Source organism: Oncorhynchus tshawytscha, linkage group LG19, assembly GCF_018296145.1.
Source record: "Oncorhynchus tshawytscha isolate Ot180627B linkage group LG19, Otsh_v2.0, whole genome shotgun sequence".
Classification (NCBI taxonomy): domain Eukaryota; kingdom Metazoa; phylum Chordata; class Actinopteri; order Salmoniformes; family Salmonidae; genus Oncorhynchus; species Oncorhynchus tshawytscha.
In genome coordinates this window covers 19,995,750-20,017,875 of record NC_056447.1, presented here as the reverse complement: position 1 = coordinate 20,017,875, position 22,126 = coordinate 19,995,750, and the positions used below count along the sequence as shown (strand labels likewise).

The 22,126-nt window shown below is 43.9% G+C and overlaps 1 protein-coding gene across 2 annotated transcripts in view; it reads right to left on the bottom strand.

Moving 5' to 3' along the window:
• The window catches only part of LOC112219217 (A disintegrin and metalloproteinase with thrombospondin motifs 20-like), a 127,608-nt gene extending 108,803 nt beyond the window's left edge, over nucleotides 1-18,805 (bottom strand). For both annotated transcript variants that reach the window (XM_042301440.1, XM_042301441.1), the window contains exons 1-3: nucleotides 18,395-18,805; nucleotides 17,771-18,135; nucleotides 9,002-9,173 (exon numbers count right to left, since the gene is read on the bottom strand). In XM_042301440.1, coding sequence (XP_042157374.1) covers nucleotides 9,002-9,173; nucleotides 17,771-18,135; nucleotides 18,395-18,485 — 628 coding nt within the window. In that variant the 5' untranslated portion in view covers nucleotides 18,486-18,805. The remainder of the gene's footprint in view (nucleotides 1-9,001; nucleotides 9,174-17,770; nucleotides 18,136-18,394) is intronic.
• Nucleotides 18,806-22,126: the final 3,321 nt, after the last annotated feature.

The following is a 22,126-nucleotide window of genomic DNA, read 5'->3' as shown; positions in this document are numbered from 1 at the left end:
CCCAGTGATTCCAACCCCTCAGTGGGTAGTCTCATCCACAGCCACATTAACAGACAACACGCACTGAGTCAAACAGATGAGCCCAGCAGAGTTCAAACACACACACACAGTCTGTGCGTACACTTACTTACACACACACACACACACAGTCTGTATGTACACTTACTTACACACACACACAGTCTGTGCGTACACTTACTTACACACACACACACAGTCTGTGCGTACACTTACCTACACACAGTCTGTGCGTACACTTACTTACACACACACACACAGTCTGTCCGTACACGTACTTACACACACACACAGTCTGTGCGTACACGTACTTACACACACACACAGTCTGTGCGTACACTTACTTACACACACGCACACTTGGCCACGCGCACACACGAACAAAGCAAACATTTGTACACACTCAGTCATTGAACAAAGCACTGCCAGATACTCATTTCAGGATGAGCAACAATAGCGGCTCCATGATGGGGGGCTGGAGGGAGGCTCAGAGTGGCAGGGCCTAAGCCAGGGATCCCCAATTATATTCAGCCGGGAATTACATTCAGCGGTGGGACAGTTTATGCTTGAGCGGATGGTCAGGAGGGCAGAACATAGTTACAAATCATTTGTACACTGCAAATTGACTGCAAGAATCCCAAATGTATATAGTATTTAACAAAAACAGAATCATTTCAAACCTTGATAACATGGGATACAATTACATGCCTCTCTATTTATGCAGGGGACATGGGAACAGATTTCCTAAATGAAAATAACTTTCCGCTCATTGCCTGTTATTTTACGGACTTTAATGCCCAACAACAACAACAAAAAATTGGCAACTTTGGGGGCCAAATCAAATTTGGCCTCATGAGCCATCTATTGGGAAGTCCTATGGAGCCAGATGACATCCAAAAGCCCCAACACCTATCCGAGCCAGACCCTAAAGGTGAAAGAGGTTGTCTGACCGATAACCATCAATCCATCACACCATGCCTACCTCTGCTGACCTCATTCCAAACACGCCATGAGAGACAAAAACAGCTTCAACTGAGAGCGTAAACAGATGAAACGAAGGGCCGAAAACCTCTCGGGAAGAACCCAATGTCTAATCCCCTCCAATGAGCGACTCCAAACAAAGGGTGACACAAGCGCGAGGTCACACACAACACACAACAAGTGCTTCCATTCGCATACACGAAAGTGCAAAAGAACAGCGAGCGATTCAAGTCGGCTAGGTCAACAGCCGGACGTACGGGGCAGAGCACGAGGGAGCAGGCCAACAGCCAACCAACTCTGTACACTCCAACAGAAACTACTTCTCTACAATCACACTAACTGTCCCATTCACAGCATCCCAGTCCTAGTACCAGGGACGAGTCAGGCCGGCAGTAAGGTAAGTACATCATGAGAGAGAAACACACAACTACAACCTCTAATTACCTGCGAAGCTCTCGTAGATGTCAGCTCTGCAGAGACCTAGTTATCAGAGTGAGCAGAGACTGTCCGCCCCTATCCTGGGCCATCCCCCCATCTTTCTTATTATCTCCGTCTCAAGACGATCGACATAGAGATTCACATGACATGCAAGCCTTAGCCCACAGATAGATAACCCCCCAGAATGTTGCATTAAGGGACCGACACGGTCACACGATTGGGATTTCCGTCTGACAAGCACCTTTGGAGAAGCTTTTAAAACCATCCGGGCACAAAATAGGAACGTTCGCCTCTTAAAACTGAATCACCCACTGAACAGCTCCCAGCTTCACAGTTATCAAAAACAGTGGTAAAAGCAGCCAGAATGGCTTAGTGTACATAAAGAGCTGTAAGATCTAGACGTGGCTGCTTGATGCCTAGTGAACAGTCGTAGGGAGGTCATGTTAGTGTCAAGGAAGGTACTGTATCTGAACTTGAATTTCGTAACATAGTATGCCTAAATTATATATTGAGTTTGACAAACATTTTACCGTGAATCAAATGCAAAGCATGAGTCATGGAAGGATGCTGTAGTGCTCTAACAACAATGGATAAACACACAGCCAATGACAGCTTTATTACTGTGTAATGACTCATGATGAAATATCAGAAACTCTATCTTCCCTAAGAGGTTACACTTTAAAAGCCCTTATTATCACAGTTGAATTATCAACACATTCCCCTGTTGGTGATGGCATATGAGAGGTAAAAAGAGATTTCTGTTGAAAGACCAAAGACGACTGACTGCACAATGGTGGACACAAGGATCTCTTCAACTTGATCTTTGTTCACTTTATCTCAGTGGAAACATACTGTTCTGCTTCGATCAACACATTTTACCAAGGAGTGCAGAGATAGGACTACACCGACTATGGAAACCAACAGGACTACACCGACTATGGAAACCAACAGGACTGCACCGACTATGGAAACCAACAGGACCTCACCAACTATGGAAACCAACAAGACTATGTAAACCAACAGGACTATGGAAACCAACAGGACTACACCAACTATGGAAACCAACAGGACTACACTAACTATGGAAACCAACAGGACTATGGAAACCAACAGGACTACACCAACTATGGCAACCAACAGGACTGCACCGACTATGGGAACCAACAGGACCTCACCAACTATGTAAACCAACAGGACTATGTAAACCAACAGGACTATGGAAACCAATGGGACTACACCAACTATGGAAACCAACAGGACCTCACCAACTATGTAAACCAACAGGACTATGTAAACCAACAGGACTATGGAAATCAACAGGACTACACCAACTATGGAAACCAACAGGACCTCACCAACTATGTAAACCAATAGGACTATGGAAACCAACAGGACTATGGAAACCAACAGGACTATGGAAACCAACAGGACTACAACAACTATGGAAACCAACAGGACTGCACCGACTATGGAAACCAACAGGACCTCACCAACTATGTAAACCAACAGGACTATGTAAACCAACAGGACTATGGAAACCAACAGGACTACACCAACTATGGAAACCAACAGGACCTCACCAACTATGTAAACCAACAGGACTATGGAAACCAACAGGACTACACCAACTATGGAAACCAACAGGACTTCACCAACTATGGAAACCAACAGGACTACACTAACTATGGAAACCAACAGGACTATGGAAACCAACAGGACTATGGAAACCAACAGGACTACACCAACTATGGAAACCAACAGGACTTCACCAACTATGTAAACCAACAGGACTTCACCAACTATGGAAACCAACAGGACTTCACCAACTATGTAAACCAACAGGACTACACCAACTATGTAAACCAACAGGACTTCACCAACTATGTAAACCAACAGGACTTCACCGACTATGGAAACCAACAGGACTACACCGACTATGGAAACCAACAGGACTACACCAACTATGTAAACCAACAGGACTTCACCAACTATGTAAACCAACAGGACTTCACCAACTACGTAAACCAACAGGACTTCACCAACTATGTAAACTAACAGGACTATGGAAACCAACAGGACTACACCAACTTTGTAAACCAACAGGACTACACCAACTATGGAAACCAACAGGACTATGGAAACCAACAGCACTACACTAACTATGGAAACCAACAGGACTATGGAAACCAACAGCATTACACTATCTATGGAAACCAACAGGACTATGGAAACCAACAGGACTACACCAACTATGGAAACCAACAGGACTTCACCAACTATAAACCAACAGGGACTATGGAAACCAACAGGGACTATGGAAACCAACAGGACTACACCAACTATGTAAACCAACAGGAAACCAACAGGACTATGGAAACCAACAGCACTTTGTAAACCAACAGGACTAACTATGGAAACCAACAGGACTATGGAAACCAACAGCACTACAGTAACTATGGAAACCAACAGGACTATGGAAACCAACAGCATTACACTAACTATGGAAACCAACAGGACTATGGAAACCAACAGGATCTCACCAACTATGGAAACCAACAGGACCTCACCAACTATGGAAACCAACAGGACTACACCAACTATGTAAACCAAGAGGACTTCACCAACTATGGGAACCAACAGCACTACACTAACTATGGAAACCAACAGGACTACACCAACTATGGAAACCAACAGGACTACACCAACTATGGAAACCAACAGGACCTCACCAACTATGGAAACCAACAGGACCTCATCAACTATGGAAACCAACAGGACTACACCAACTATGGAAACCAACAGGACTATGGAAACCAACAGGACTACACCAACTATGGAAACCAACAGGACTACACCAACTATGGAAACCAATAGGACCTCACCAACTATGGAAACCAACAGGACTACACCAACTATGGAAACCAACAGGACCTCACCAACTATGGAAACCAACAGGACCTCATCAACTATGGAAACCAACAGGACTACACCAACTATGGAAACCAATAGGACCTCACCGACTATGGAAAGTCTTATACAACTAAGAGTAATGACACAGTATACCATCAAGACAATAGTCTTCTTCTATAACATTCCTGAACTAGCATGCATGCTCAAATGCAGCAACAAGAGCCGACATAGGCCTATCTGAATGTAAACCTTATCTTTTCACTGATACACATTTTGTTTGTGTCCTGGAAGACCACTTGACAAAACAGACAAAATCTTTGTCTTTTTCAAAAATATGTCTCTCCCTGAACAGCATAGCAGCAAAGAGAGTGTAAAGAAATAATTCCTCACTGAATGACTAATGGAACAGCAAAACAAATATATTTTTAAAAGTACAAAGGGAAGAAGGGCTGGCAGGATAGTTCATTGTAAAACGTCTGGCATTTCCATGTGTGTTCTGTTCTGACCAACCAGGATAGTTGGCAGGTTTTGAGCCTCCTTCCAACCCTCCAACCCCCCAAAACCCTCCAGCTTCCTCACCAATGAAACTCCGGATAGTGACTTTGATTTAAGAAAGACTCTCCTTTCACAGGGACATAAAGAGTGGAGAGAGAGGACCATGAGATCATTGACCCTCACAAAGAGTGCTTTTATTCCTCATCAGGAAGAGGAATAGAGGGATAGAGGGAATGGATGAGAGGAATCTGACCTCTGCCAGCAACAGGTTATCTTTTCTGTCACTACTGTACAGGGGCGGACTGGGACCAGAAATTGGCCCTGGAATTTCTAAGACGTCTGCCTAATTTTTTTCTTGAGGCCCCCATTATTAGCTGAATGCTAATTTTGTGCAAAAAACAACAACTAGTTAGACAGGCCCAACCATCTGACATTTGCCCGAAATGCCAGATGGCCAGTCCGCCCCTGCTACTGTATAGAATACTAACTGACATTTAGCGAGTAACTGGTTATTTTAGGTGGCTTGCACAGCAATGCAGGTTTACTCTTGCTTTTGGAGCACAATATCTTAATCACATCTAGCTGCTTGTGCATTCAAGAGGAGCTATACCTACTTCCTATTGTATAGACAGAGAGTTTCCCACCTACAACTGCACTCTGCCTGGTGGTCCTGACAGTGTTGCTCAATGCAATTTGCTCTCAGCAATTAGGCTGCAGTAAAGAACTGCATGTTTAGGCAGTCTGTGGTGGGATGGAGGAGGAGCGTGGGAGAAAGAGAGAGAAAATAAGTGAGGAGAGAGAGAGAGAGAGAGAGAAAAGGGCAGCTGAGCCCACCAATATATATACACTGCTCAAAAAAGGGAACACTAAAATAACACATCCTAGATCTGAATGAATGAAATATTCTTATTTTATATTTTTTTCTTTACATAGTTTAATGTGCTGACAGCAAAATCACACAAAAATGATCAATGGAAATCAAATTTATCAACCCATGGAGGTCTGGATTTGGAGTCACACTCAAAATTAAAGTAGAAAACCACAGTACAGGCTGATCCAACTTTGATGTAATGTCCTTAAAACAAGTAAAAATGAGGCTCAGTAGTGTGTGTGGCCTCCACGTGTCTGTATGACCTCCCTACAACGCCTGGGCATGCTCCTGATGAGGTGGCAGATGGTCTCCTGAGGGATCTCCTCCCAGACCTGGACTAAAGCATCCGCCAACTCCTGGACAGTCTGTGGTGCAACGTGGCGTTGGTGGATGGAGCGAGGCATGATGTCCCAGATGTGCTCAATTGGATTCAGGTCTGGGGAACGGGCGGGCCAGTCCATAGCATCAATGCCTTCCTCTTGCAGGAACTGCTGAGACACTCCAGCCATATGAGGTCTAGCATTGTCTTGCATTAGCAGGAACACAGGGCCAACCGCACCAGCATATGGTCTCACAAGGGGTCTGAGGATCTCATCTCGGTACCTAATGGCAGTCAGGCTACCTCTGGCGAGCACATGGAGGGCTGTGCGGCCCCCCAAAGAAATGCCACCCTACACCATGACTGACCCACCGCCAAACCGGTCATGCTGGAGGATGTTGCAGGCAGCAGAACGTTCTCCACGGAGTCTCCAGACTGTCACGTCTGTCACATGTGCTCAGTGTGAACCTGCTTTCATCTGTGAAGAGCACAGGGCGCCAGTGGCGAATTTGCCAATCTTGGTGTTCTCTGGCAAATGCCAAACGTCCTGCACGGTGTTGGGCTGTAAGCACAACCCCAACCTGTGGACGTCGGGCCCTCATACCACCCTCATGGAGTCTGTTTCTGACCATTTGAGCAGACACATGAACATTTGTGGCCTGCTGGAGGTCATTTTGCAGGGCTCTGGCAGTGCTCCTCCTGCTCCTCCTTGCACAAAGGCGGAGGTAGCGGTCCTGCTGCTGGGTTGTTGCCCTCCTACGGCCTCCTCCACGTCTCCTGATGTACTGGCCTGTCTCCTGGTAGCGCCTCCATGCTCTGGACACTACGCTGACAGACACAGCAAACCTTCTTGCCACAGCTCGCATTGATGTGCCATCCTGGATGAGCTGCACTACCTGAGCCACTTGTGTGGGTTGTAGACTCCGTCTCATGCTACCACTAGAGTGAAATCACCGCCAGCATTCAAAAGTGACCAAAACATCAGCCAGGAAGCATAGGAATTGAGAAGTGGTCTGGTCACCACCTGCAGAACCACTCCTTTATTGGGGGTGTCTTGCTAATTGCCTATAATTTCCACCTGTTGTCTATTCCATTTGCACAACAGCATGTGAAATTTATTGTCAATCAGTGTTGCTTCCTAAGTGGACAGTTTGATTTCACAGAAGTGTGATTGATTTGGAGTTACATTGTGTTGTTTAAGTGTTCCCTTTATTTTTCTGTTTTTATCTCCCCCTACTATTTGTACATTGCTAAAACACTGCACATAGATGTGCTTGAAATGTCTTTATCTTTTTGAAACATTTTTGAGTGAAATGTTTATTTTTAATTCTAATAGTTTGTTGATGCTGTTTTGTGTCATCTTACTTTTGCTTATTGTTTATTTCACTTGCTTTGGTAATGTAAAAACACACCAATAAAGAGAGGGGGAAGATAGTGTCCCTAGTGCACCTAATCTATCTGACCAGTTGACCATTAACTGTATGAGAATGTCAGCCCTAATTTACAGGCAGCGAATGGATTGCTCTTCCACACCATCAAAATCAATTATGCATTTGGTGTGCTTCGAGAGCAGCCAAACAACACAGTGTTTACTCCTGACCTGATAGTAGCAGGCAATGTGTGCACAGCACACATTAAAATAAAAAGAAATGAGGCCTACTAGCAGCCAGCCAGCCAGGCAGGCAGGCCTACTGTGGCCTTCAAAGAGAGGCCTTTATCAGTGCATCTGGAGTGGAGCCTATCAGGCAAAGGTGTGGAACCACAGCCCGGGACACCTCACAGTCCTCCTGTCCTAACCCGGCCCTGTGTCGTCTCTCTCCTTTAATCCTGCCTCATTGTGTGTCTGCTCTACTGCTCTTTGATGAGGCTTTCTGCAGGTGTCTTCTCTTTCTCCTGCTATCTATCTATGTTATAACAAGACCCCGTTGACTTATTAAAAGGTGAGGAGGAAGCTTGTGTTTGCTTGGGCTCTTTGTATAGAAAAACCTGCTGATGTTGTATCTAATCTGTGAGGTTAGGAATATATTAAAGGGAGACTGGGTGGTTGGTGGATATTGATATTGACAGAACCACAACTTGTGTGAGCAAGATAGCTGCTTACACCTCCTTTCTGTTAAACAATGGCCTACCAAGAGTCTTCCGCCTCCCACCCACTATCTGACAGTGCCTACAGAGAGAGAGAGAGCATTTTTCAAAGGTCTCCAGTGCCTGGCTGAGACCCTCCAGATTGTTGTCCCTCTGTGTTTGCCACACACAGACTGATGGAGTGAAAGGCAAGCATATTAAGGAGGTTTTGGCCTGGCCCCTCGGGTCACTCCAACTACTTCACAGACAATGGCCACAACCAGCGGACAATAGCCGTGTTCAGACAACAAGCAAATCAAGTGTCCAGCATATAAAAGATTTATTGCATCCGCCAACAAAGGCTGTCACAAAGCTCCCCGCGAGCTCTCCTTTAAGGGCCTGCGTCAGGGTGAACTCTGCTGGGTCACTTAGCTTTTTGTGGGCCTCTCCACCACCTAAAGGCTGTAGCTATAAAAATTCTAATGAAATGGAGAGCATTCAAATAGCAGCCTGCAAGTGCAGTGCTCTCCAGTTTCTATATTTGTCTTCGCCAGTGCTACAAAGTAAAAAGCTGTAATTTCTTCCTCTGTTCCTCCGCGGTCTTGGGTGTGAACACCGACAGGGGATGGCTGGCTGGGCTGGAACGCATTTTAGCTTTATTAAATAAAGGATTTCAATAACCCGCTTAATCAAGGCTCAAATCTTCTTGGTAAGCCAGCAGCCAAGGATCGTGACTGGGTAGAATTTGCATTTAGGACAGTTATTACGGCTGTGGCACAGAGCTGAAGAACAGGTCATACTGGGGCTAAGAGTGAGGGGAACCCCAGTAACAATCACGGTAACAATCAGACTGTGGTTATATAGTATAATATAGGAGCAGAACCAGACTGTGGTAGGTCTGTTACCTGAGGCTGAACAGGGTTGCGTGGGTTCACTGGCAGGGCCCTCTCTCCTCTTCCTGTCCTGTCTGTAGACGAGGTGAGGTTTGTTGTGCTCCTCGTCATACTCCTCCCCCTCCTCCGCCTTCATCAGGGGCTCTAAGAAGTATTCACCATGCTGGGTGGTAAAAGTCCCGATCTGGAGGGGAGAGAGACAGAGAGAGTGTGAGAGAGAGTGTGTGAGAGAGAGAGAGAGAGAGAGAGAGAGAGAGAGAGAGAGAGAGAGAGAGAGTTGGTTAGAGGTCTGTGCAGTATGGGTCATATGAGTGACAGGGTCAGTGTATATGACAGCTATAATATGACGGTTGGGTGTCCATATACTTTCAGTGATCACTAGCTGCAAGTGCATGTCTTGTCCCAAACCAAGAGACATTGTAATAACAGAAATCGAAGTAATAGCTGAACTTCTCGTGGTAATTAAAACGTTTGCTCATTCAGATTTTAGAGTGATGTAGCTGTTACAGCATGTGTGCTGTTACCCTGAGTTAATGTCCAGTACCAGTCAACAGTGTGCTATGCATCATTAGTTCCATGACTAGTCCGAACAACACAAGAATAACGCAAAATGAACATCTTCCAATAGTACACTATTTTCCGAAAGTATCTATTTTTAGCCGGTGGAAATGGAAACAACATGGAAAATAGAATAACATGGAGAGAATCAAAAATACTTAGAAAGGTCTCAGTCAACCACCATTGATGTAATCATCACACTGGCAATCCGTCTTAGTACAGGTGTCCAGACTTGTCGTGGCAGTAACACGATCTTGCCGCGGCAGTATTTGAATTGGCCTTCATGGTGCCGCGGTATATGGATGGGCCATCAAGCCCTCCATTTGAATGCAAATTCCATCATTTGGAATGCTTGAAGAAATATTGAGTACTTAAGAGGATGTTGCGTAATAATGGGTGAGATGACAGCATCACCCTCAGGCAATTTGATGATAAAAGATGGGCTTGACTGACACTAGAGGTCGACCAATTAATCGGAATGGCCGGTATTTTTGGGCGCCGATGTGCTGATTTAAAAAAATATATATATATATATATTTTTTATACCTTTATTTAACTATGTATTTATTTCACCTTTATTTAACCAGGTAGGCAAGTTGAGAACAAGTTCTCATTTACAATTGCGACCTGGCCAATTGCGAACTAGGCAAGTCAGTTAAGAACACATTCTTAGTTTCAATTACGGCCTAGGGACGGTGGGTTAACTGCCTCGTTCAGGGGTAGAACGACAGATTTTCACCTTGTCAGCTCGGGGATCCAATCTTGGAACCTTACAGTTAACAAGTCCAACGCAATAACGACCTGCCTCTCTCTCGTTGCACTCCACAAGGAGACTGCCTGTTACGTGGATGCAGTAAGCCAAGGTAAATTGCTAGCTAGCATTAAACTTATCTTATATAAAACAAACAGTCATAATCACTAGTTAACACATGGTTGATGATATTACTAGATATTAACTAGCATGTCCTGCATTGCATATAATCTGACTACAAGTATCTAAGTATCTAACTGAGTGGTGGTAGGCAGAAGCAGGCATAAACATTCAAGCAAACAGCACTTTTGTGTGTTTTGCCAGCAGCTCTTCGTTGTGCGTGAAGCATTGCGCTGTTTATGACTTCAAGCCTATCAACTCCCGAGATGAGGCTGGTGTAACCGAAGTGAAATGGCTAGCTAGTTAGCGCGCACTAACAGAGTTTCAAACGTCACTCGCTCTGAGCCTTTTAGTAGTTGTTCCCCTTGCTCTGCATGGGTAATGCTGCTTCGGTGGTGGCTGTTCTCGTTGTGTTGCTGGTTCGAGCCCAGGGAGGAGCGAGGAGAGGGACGGAAGCTATACTGTTACACTGGCAATACTAAAGTGCCTATAAGAACATCCAATAGTCAAAGGTTAATGAAATACAAATGGTATAGAGGGAAATAGTCCTTTAATTCCTATAATAACTACAACCTAAAACTTCTTACCTGGAAATATTGAAGACTCATGTTAAAAGGAACCACCAGCTTTCATATGTTCTCATGTTCTGAGCAAGGAACTGAAACGTTAGCTTTCTTACACTTTTGCACTTGCACTTTTACTTTCTTCTCCAACACTTTGTTTTTGCATTATTTAAACCAAATTGAACATGTTTCATGATTTACTTGAGGCTAAATTGATTTTATTGATGTATTATATTAAGTTAAAATAAGTGTTCATTCACATATTGTAATTGTCATTATTACAAATAAATAAAAAATTTAAAAATCGGCCGATTAATCAGTATGGGCTTTTTTGGTCCTCCAATAATCGGTATCGGCGTTGAAAAATCATAATTGGTCGACCTCTAATTGACACATACAGTATATCCATCATATATCATAGCATTTCTTTCATATTACACAATATTAGCATCCCACCTAAATCTTACAACCCACCTAAATCTTGTCTTTAAATATGTCATTTTGAATGGTATTTGAGAGCGCACTACTCAAATCCTGTCTTGAACGAATGACAACCAATGGGAGGAGTGATATCATTGTGACAGGATTTGGCAAAGCAAATATTGATGTGGAGGATGAGGCCCTCACAAAGCTGCTTAGTTCAACAGCCAGTCGCTCGCTGGCTCACTCAGCCGCGAAGACAACGGTGTTTGTGTGGTCATTTTACACGCACACTTTAACAGGATATTGTGTGGTGGAATGTTATCTTTTTGGGGGTCATTTCCATGAGCATCCCCACAAGTGATCGGTGTTTGAAAACAGAAAATATCCAGGCCATGGAAAATAAAGGACATACCATGTGTACATTTCCTCTTTTCCGGTGGGAAAAGATGGGATAAACACTTGAACACACATACCCTTGTATGTTGGAAAGCCTGAGTGCTGCAGACCTACAGTAGCTATAGGATGAGACCTCAACCTGAGCCGAAGGACAACATAATGATTGGGTTGTACTTGTAATAACAGGACCCAAAGCAGAGGAAGCAAACCATGGCTATAGTAGTTAGAAGCTCTCTCTAAGTCTTAGTCTTGTAACACCGTGTGAAAACCACCTCGATCGGCCCCCACTCTGCTCCTCTGACGACCTGTCAGTATAGTGAGGATGAATGAATGTCCAATGTCCAATGTGAATGTGAACGTGAATAGAGCAGAGTATTAACAGGGTCCAGATACACTTGTCTTATTACAAGGCATGGTACTGGCAGCATGTGCTGGGTGGGAGCGTTTGTATACAAGGCCATCAGCAAACATCTTGTAGCAGTCTATCCCATGCAGCGTTATGTCAAGGTGCACGCAGACACTGTCAGCCTAAGGCACTCACACCCGTCCTGTACAGTAATGTCAAGGACTGAGTGATTACTGAGTTGATGAACTGTAGACTGGGCACCGGGCACTTCGTGTATGTGCTTTGCACAAAAGAGCCTGGGGCCAAGACTGTGGTGATGCACAGACTGACTATGACCTACCTAACATTGTACATTGTATGACATCTATCAAGTTCTATAAGAACAAATATGAAAATGATGTAGTAGTAGTACATCGTCGGTGTGAGGAATGGACTTCTTCCCATTATCCCACCAAGCGTTCCCACACGGCTAAATACACACCAAGTGTCAAGTCTACGTTTGCACAAACTAGGAAGCATGGTGTCAGGGGTTTAGTAATAGTTTCTTTTCACTTGGAAATCTGACAACCGAGATTGGACGAACACAATAATGTTGCTGTTCAGGAACAGGTGCTGTAACGGGCCTTTGGTGGAGGGGACTCCACAGAGAGCTACAGGCCAAGGCCATGGTGAGGAATCTCTGTCTGTTGACACACAGCTAGCAAAGACCACTATGACTGAGTCCTCTAATGTGACATACAGTAAAGACAGCCCATCTCTTAAGTTAAACAGACCGTTAAAGTGTCTAACATTTGAGCTTTACATGCACTTTTACAACCCAGCGCTGGGTACATACACTCTTAGAAGGGTTGCAAAAGGGTTCTTCGGCTATCTAGAACCTTAAAAGGTTCTTCGCCTGTCCTCATAGAGAACCATTTGAAGAACCCTTTTTGGTTCCAGGTAAACACCTTTTTGGTGCCATGTAGAATACTCTGTGGAAAGGGTTCTACATGGAACCCAAGATGGTTCTACCTGGATTCAAAAGGTTTCTACCTGGAACCAAAAAGGGTTCTTCAAATGGTTATTCTATGTGGACAGGTTCTAGATGGCACCTTTTTTTCTAAAAGTGCAATGAAGAGAACACATATTAGGTTATTTTTGACCGAGCCTGTTGGGTCACTTAGCTGGGTTTTTGAGCTACATGTATGATCAGATGGTCAGATCAGAAGACTGGAGGCGTGACTTAGTAGGGGCGTCGCTTTTTTATAGTTATTTTTGGCCACTCGTGAGATCAAATGTCATTCCGGTTCATCTGGTCTGTTGTACTGTCAACTCATGTTAAAGTTGCGCACTGGTACATGTGTAGCTTAATGAGGGATACAAGTTCCTCAAGTGTCTATGTGTGTACCAATGTTGGGATAATTACCACTTTGTTAAGTTATTTAAATAATAATTATATTAATTGTATAATAAAATATGTTATGTGCAAAAATATTGAAGGAAAATTTTATTTGCAGTTTACAAGAATGACATTGACTCTCACAGGTGGCCAAAAATACCTAGAGTTGAAGTCAAAAGTTTACATACAGTTAGGCTGGAGTCATTAGAACTTGTTTTTCAACCAATCCACAAATGTCATGTTCACAAACTATAGTTTTGGCAAGTCGGTTAGGAAATCTACTTTGGGCAGGACACAAGTAATTTTGCCAACAATTGTTTACAGACAGATTATTTCACTTATAATTAACTGTATCACAATTCCAGTGGTTCAGAAGTTTACCTACTTTTACATACTTTACATACTGTAAACAGCTTGGAAAATTCCAGAAAATGATGTCATGGCTTTAGAAGCTTCTGATAGGCTAAATAAATGAATTCAAGTCAATTGGAGGTATACCTGTGGATGTATTTCAAGGCCTACCTTCAAACTCAGTGACTCTTTGCTTGACATCATGGGAAAATCAAAAGAAATCAGCCAAGACCTCAAAAAAGATTGTAAACCTCCACAAGTCTGGTTCATCCTTGGGAGCAATTTCCAAACGCCTGAAGGTACCATGTTCATCTGTACAAACAATAGTACACAAGTATAAACACCATGGGACCATGCAGCCGTCATACCGCTCAGGAAGGAGACGCATTCTGTCGCCTAGAGATGAACGCACCTTGGTGTGAAAAGTGCAAATCAATCCCAGAACATCAGCAAAGGACCTTGTGAAGATCCTGGAGGAAAACAGTTTAAAAGTATCTATATCCACAGTAAAATCCACAGTAAACAAGTCCTATATCGACATAACCTACTGAGCAAGGAAGAAGCCACTGCTCCAAAACCGCCATAAAAAAGCCAGACTACATTTTGCAACTGCACATGGGGACAAAGATCGTACTTTTTGGAGAAATGTCCTCTGGTCTGATGAAACAAAAATAGAACTATTTGGCCATAATGACCATTGTTATGTTTGGAGGAAAAAGGGGGAGGCTTGCAAGCTAAAGAACACCATCCCAACCGTGAAGCACGGGGGTGGCAGCATCATGTTGCGGGGGTGCTTTGCTGCAGGGGGGACTGGTGCACTTCACAAAATAGATGGCATCATGAGGTAGGAAAATTATGTGGATATATTGAAGAAACATCTCAAGACATCAGTCACTAAGTTAAAGCTTGGTCACAAATGGGTCTTCCAAATGGACAATGACCCCAAGCATACTTCAGAAGTTGTGGCAAAATGGCTTAAGGACAACAAAGTAAAGGCATTGTTGTGGCCATCACAAAGCCCTGACCTCAATCCTGTAGAGAAGTTGTGGGCAGAACTGAAAAAGCGTGTGCGAGCAAGGAGGCCTGCAAACCTGACTCAGTTACACCAGCTCTGTCAGGAGGAATGGGCCAAAATTCACCCAACTTATTGTGGGACGCTTGTGGAAGGCTAAACAAAATGTTTGACCCAAGTTAAACACTTTAAAAGCAATGCTACCAAATACGAATTGAGTGTATGTAAACTTCTGACCCACTTGGAATGTGATGAAAAAAATAAAATCTGAAATAAATAATTCTCTCGACTAATATTCTAACATTTCACATTGTTAAAATAAAGTGGTCATCCTAACTAACCTAAGAAAGGGGATTAAATGTCAGGAATTGTGAAAACCTGAGTTTAAATGTCGTTGGCTAAGGTGTATGTAAACTTCCGACTTCAACTGTATCTGAAAGCCATACCTCCTGAAAATAACCTTTGGATTGCATTCAAAAAGACCCATCTGCTGGGTCAACCCAACATGAAGGTGAATAAAAACCCAACTGATGGTTAAATTAACCCATGTTTGGGTAATCCAAAGGGGTGGCCTATTGGGGCTGTGGCTTTCAGCTAGTTATTTTTGGCCACCCGAGAGAGTAAATGTAATTCATGTTCATCATGTTAAGTTTGTACACTGCAAATTTCAATTTTCCTTCAATATTTTCACACATTCCGTATATTTATTTAAAATGAATAACATTTGTATTTCAATATTATTCCAAAGTGGAAACTATCCCATGTCAACAATGGACTAATGAAACAAATACCATAAGATCGTTTTTGGGTGAAATTTTCCTTTAATAATTCTCTCACCCACCTGAAACTTGGTTTAAAGCCAATTAACATCCAATAACTCCGCTCTTGTGTAAGCCTAATTAAAGCTACTAACGTGTCAGTGCTCAACCTTAACATGTATTGACAATACAACAGTACAGATTAACCCGGAATGGCATTTACTATTACAGGTGGCCAGAAATAAATGTCTGAAACCACGCTCCTCTTTAGCCACACCTACCATTTTCTGCTCAATAACCCTGCATCAACAACCCAGCTTAAAGAAAACAATTGGTTGTTTGTGACCCAACTGGCTTAGGTGATAATAACCCAACGGTTGTTTTTAACCCAGAAATGTCTATTAGTGTAGACATCTATCACATGGCAGCTGACAGTAGAAACAGAGAGAGACACATACTGAATGGGATACATTGGGGTTATTCTGAACATACCCCCGTTATGTTCCTTTAAACAGAGAAACCCTAGGAGGACACACATTTCCCACGGTGTGAGTCATACTCTAGATTCCTCTCAGCACCTTCATTAGTAGTTATCCACAGGCCAGCCACTTTCTCCTGTTCCCCCACAAGTCACAGCACACTTTGAAAAGACACAAGGCCCTTAGCCCCCTGGAGGGAAGCCTTTGGGCACCAGAGGCAAGAGAAACTTCCCCGTCTCAAAATGTCCCCTTTGTTTTAGAGGCTTAATCATCCCTTAAAGCCCTCATCACACCAACATGTGCTCATCCGACGAAGCCCCAGCAGCCTCAGCGCTCAGAGACTAAGCCGACACGTTTATGACCCAATAGCCTAGAGCCATGGGTGTACTGATGCTATTGTCCTGTCTCTCTCAATGACTGACGATAACATCACAGAGGGTAGTAACACACTGTGCGGAAGCAAACATGTTTGGAAAAAGGAGCGTGAAGTCATATATCAATGTTTGGAAAAGAGGTTGAAGTGACATCAAGTTGGAAAGAATGACAATCAAAGCTTGCAATATGATATCCTATTTCTTCTTATGCCAGTAGATGAGGTACTGTATGTACGGTATAACTGAAGTCATCCACTTAACATTAAAGTGCATAGATAACGAAGTAAGAGAAGGGTGTGTTTCACTGGAAACACAATCCATTGATGATGTGTTGTGCTAGATATACAGCCATGCAGTACATCTTATACGTGGCCAGTGCCAGTCACCTCAGGCCAGAGTCATGCAAACTGTGCATATCTAAAAAAAAAAGTGTGATGTCACTTGCAGGGTTGCAGTGACATGTGCAGCGGGAGACTCTGAGGGCTATGGCCCTCTGTCACTTTCTGTGCCCAGCTAGGCAGACGTTCAGTTCCCACTGAATCCGATTGCCGCGACTGAGCTCAAACCCTGCCCCTGTACCAGTAACCTTATCTGACCCATGAAGTCACCCCTTCAACACTATCTGATATTCTCTCACCCAACTGAAACTTGGTTTAAAGCCAATGAACATCCAATAACTCCACTATAGCCCCATGAGATACAAGTCCATGTGTAAGACAGATACACAATAAAAGTGGCCAGAGTGACAGAAAGTATAGTGGGTAGGCTTAACATCCCTGATGACATAATGCACCGTGTCCTTGTAGAAAACACCAGGATTCTTAAAAGTTGATTCATATATTCCAAGAGGCCAAGGCTGTGTCATTCCATAATTGGCACAATAAAAATCAACAAAATGTGTGCCAAAAACACACTTTGGAATTATATCCAGCAGAGGACATGATGTGAATTGTGTAATAGCAACATCACCACGGTGGTATTACTGCTGAACAGGCAAGAGGTGGGATGCTGCCCTGCCCCTGTCCCTGCTCACACTGTGGTCAATGACACGTCAAGCCATACATGCTCATGTTACATATATGCACTTCAAACACAAAAGTAATATATGTTTTATTGTCACATACACTGGTCAGGTGCAGTGATATGTGTTGCTTTATGAGTGCTGTGAGTTATGGGGGATATCCATGGAATCCGTTGAAATGGGAATAACCAGGGGGACTCAGCAGAGCCTATTAAAAGTATTTAAGTTTAGAGGGGAAAAGTCATACTCACAAGACCAGTGCACAGACTGAAGACTGCAGTGGATTCAATCTTGGCGTTGACGTGTCCGCGGAAAAAGCAGTGCCGCATATCGCTGTCTTCTTGTTGTTGGGACTCCGTTGCGTTGCTGTGTTCCGCTCCCAAATGTGTCACAGTGTACGCGGGGGCAATAAAACCGGAGTCGGCGGTTAGATTGAGATGAAAGCGTTGTCCGAATGCCTCAATTCTGTAGTGAGCACTTAAACCGTCCGAATAATCAGAATTAACACTTCTCCGTTTCCTTTTGTAGTGAAACTTGTGGGTGAATGATTCTCCGAAATCATTTATCCGCAGCGGGGTGATAATTTCATAGGATGACAACTGTTTGATGAAACTTTCTGAAATGCAAGGAAACGTGCATTAGTGGGATACATTCTGAGAGATTATAACGGTAAAATATGTAGCCAATAGAAAGATACGTAAATGTAACAGTTGTTGACCACCAACTATTTTGTGTCACTTAGCCTACAATGTACTATACTGGCATCTTTCTTCGGCGCCATTAGGCTACTGAACAGTTTAAACATATACTTTCAGATTTCACATTTTATCCGGATGGATCCTACCATCCATAAATCAACGAGATAAGTAGCCTACCTTGTTTCGGATGCAATCGGTATTCCAAGGAGTTCCGGACAAGTGCTGACAGATGACACATTAGTCCAACCAGCCAAATTGCAAACTGCATGATTTCCCGGGTGAAGAAACCACCGGCTCTCTTCTCCAAGGCAGTAGGCTACCCTTCTCAAGCGGCTCTCACCTCTCCTTCTCCCAGCTTGTCAGCAACAGGTCGTGGGATCTGCGGAGGCTCTCTGCAGCACAAGTCTTGCAAAGTGCACTGGCCTCATCGCATGGCTAAACATGCATTCACTATGCTCTGTAAACACGCACTATTTACGATGCATAACAGACTATTTGCTGCCCTAATGTAAGCTACGTCTATATGGAAAGGAGGGATCAGTGCCAACTAAGCTTTTCCTTAGCCATCCATAGAACACCCCTTGCACCATAAGCGCTCGCCAACACAGGAACACAAGGAACGCCCCTAGGCCGGAGAACCAATGGTGAGTGCGCCTCGACCAACACACAACTGGGGCCGTCTGTACTCTGTGTGAAGAAGAACTGTAAAAGAAAACTGTCTCCATCAACAAGTTATACAGCATTATACCTGCAGGCGTTTAGTTAAACAGTATAAGTAAAGTGTTACCAAATGTTTTGCTGGGCTATTACAGAGCCCACTGCACGCCTCTTTGCAGAATTTGATCGAAATGTATACTCATTATTGTCCTATGGGTATTAAGTATTATAGCCCACATAAAAGTTAGCAGAATGAATAACGTTTCCTCATTAAATCGGTGGATCAGGAGCAATAATACAATCTAAATAAGGATTTACCCTATAACATGTGTTTAGAGTAAACTGTGGACCTACTTCATAGATGCAGTGGTCAGTCCAGTTCTTCATTAGTCATTGTGGCACATAATGTCTAGAGCACACTTGATGGACGTATGAAAGAGACCTTGGTTTTTTCATCTGCTTTGGCCAGAAATGTCACCTCATTGTGGGTGATTAGATTCGGTGGGCTCACCGGAAGAGCTTTCGGATGTGGTGAGGTCTTTTGCTCTGACTTTCAAACAAAAAGAAAAACGTTCAAGAAGACATTGACGTTATGGCTGCTGTCTATTCATTCAAAGATTATCTCTGCAGTCGCAATTCTTGTTTCATGCAGTCTACTGCCACTCAAAAGTTTGCCTTGAAGTCAGTAAGTGAGGCCTACAACAGGATCCACAAGATGAGGTAATACAATTATGAAATTCACTGACTTCACTTTTATAGGGCTATCATGGTGACAAGAGACCATTCATCCATTCTGATGAAGTGAGGCCAATTCAACTGAGCACATGGACGGCACATTGACTGTCCAAGAACAACAGTATCTGTCCAAGCACCACAGTGTCTATCCAAGCCCCACATTATCTATCCAAGCACCACATTATCTATCCAAGCACCACAGTGTCTTTCCAAGCACCACATTATCTATCCAAACACCACATTATCTATCCAAACACCACATTATCTATCCAAGCACCACATTATCTATCCAAGCACCACCGTGTCTATCCAAGCCCCACATTATCTATCCAAGAACCACATTTTCTATCCAAGCACCACAGTGTCTATCCAAGCACCACATTATCTATCCAAGCACCACAGTGTCTATCCAACTACCACATTATCTATCCAAGCACCACATTATCTATCCAAGAACCACATTATCTATCCAAGCACCACATTATCTATCCAAGCACCACAGTATCTGTCTAAGCACAACAGTGTCTGTCCAAGCACCTAAGCTGCGTATGAACCTGAAAGGTCCTCCTGAGATGTGGTTATTGTTCATATTAAGTACATCTTTCTACTGTAGCTCCTCAGTCTAATGCTTCCCTGATGTGTTATTCATTCATTTCCGAGCCTCCCGTGAAGCCATTCAGTCCTAAACCACTCTCAAAGCTCGTTCATGTTCAAGACCAAACTGGGAATGTGGAATAAGAATTTAATTTGACAAACAACTACCAGTTACAGTCCAACTGCAGTCCCATTCGATATCCACTTCTCTGTAGTATAGCTCTATAAAGGTGATGAACCTACCTGTTCAGCTTTCCCCTACAGAGACACTATTTTACAGTGAAATGTCTGGTCCAACTCCCTGAAATCAAGAGAACAGGACGAAACCACAAAGAAGAAGCCAGGAAGAAACCACAAATCACATTTATTTAAGGGACATATCCTCCATTGTACTGTCAAACAGGTGCCAAGCCCCCATTGGACCGTCACTTTATTAACCCTAGTGCCTACCCCCTCACTCCCAACAACCTACCCCACCCCTAACAAACATCACTCCCAACAACCTACCCCACCCCTAACAAACATCACTCCCAACAACCTACCCCACCCCTAACAAACATCACTCCCAACAACATACCCCACCCCTAACAAACATCACTCCCAACAACCTACCCCACCCCTAAAAACATCACTCCCAACAACCTACCCCACCCCTAAAAACATCACTCCCAACAACATACCCCACCCCTAACAAACATCACTCCCAACAACATACCCCACCCCTAACAAACATCACTCCCAACAACCTACCCCACCCCTAACAAACATCACTCCCAACAACCTACCCCACCCCTAACAAACATCACTCCCAACAACATACCCCACCCCTAACAAACATCACTCCCAACAACATACCCCACCCCTAACAAACATCACTCCCAACAACCTACCCCACCCATAACAAACATCACTCCGAACAACCTACCCCACCCCTAACAAACATCACTCCCAACAACATACCCCACCCCTAACAAACATCACTCCCAACAACCTACCCCACTCCTAACAAACATCACTCCCAACAACCTACCCCACCCCTAACAAACATCACTCCCAACAACATACCCCACCCCTAACAAACATCACTCCCAACAACATACCCCACCCCTAAAAACATCACTCCCAACAACATACCCCACCCCTAACAAACATCACTCCCAACAACCTACCCCACCCCTAACAAACATCACTCCCAACAACATACCCCACCCCTAACAAACATCACTCCCGACAACCTACCCCACCCATAACAAACATCACTCCCAACAACATACCCCACCCCTAACAAACATCACTCCGGACAACCTACCCCACCCCTAACAAACATCACTCCCAACAACATACCCCACCCCTAACAAACATCACTCCCAACAACCTACCCCACCCCTAAAAACATCACTCCCAACAACATACCCCACCCCTAAAAACATCTCTCCCAACAACATACCCCACCCCTAACAAACATCACTCCCAACAACACACCCCACCCCTAAAAACATCACTCCCATCACCTACAGCACCCAGGGACTACTCTTTAAATGAGCCAAGTGCCTGCATGGGGTTGTCCATATAACAGCCCACCTTCTAATTAAGCCTCCACACATGCAATGGTTCATTTATGTAAAGTCCAGCAGGCTTATTATTATGTGACTTAGTTAATCCCTCACCAGATGGGCTGAGAGTCAGGCATTCTGTAACATATTCATAACCCCTCCCCTTACTGCATCTGCGCCCCTAGTTTTCTTACCTAAAATTATCCTAACCCCTAACCCAAACCTTAACCAATTGTGATTGCTTGCCTAAAGGTTGCCGAAATCACCAGAATTTCTGCCCTCGAGGCAAGAATAAGGAAAACTCCTATCTGCCTCCTCTCATGATGGACATTCATCAGATACCTCATCATCGGACCATTTGAAGGACTCT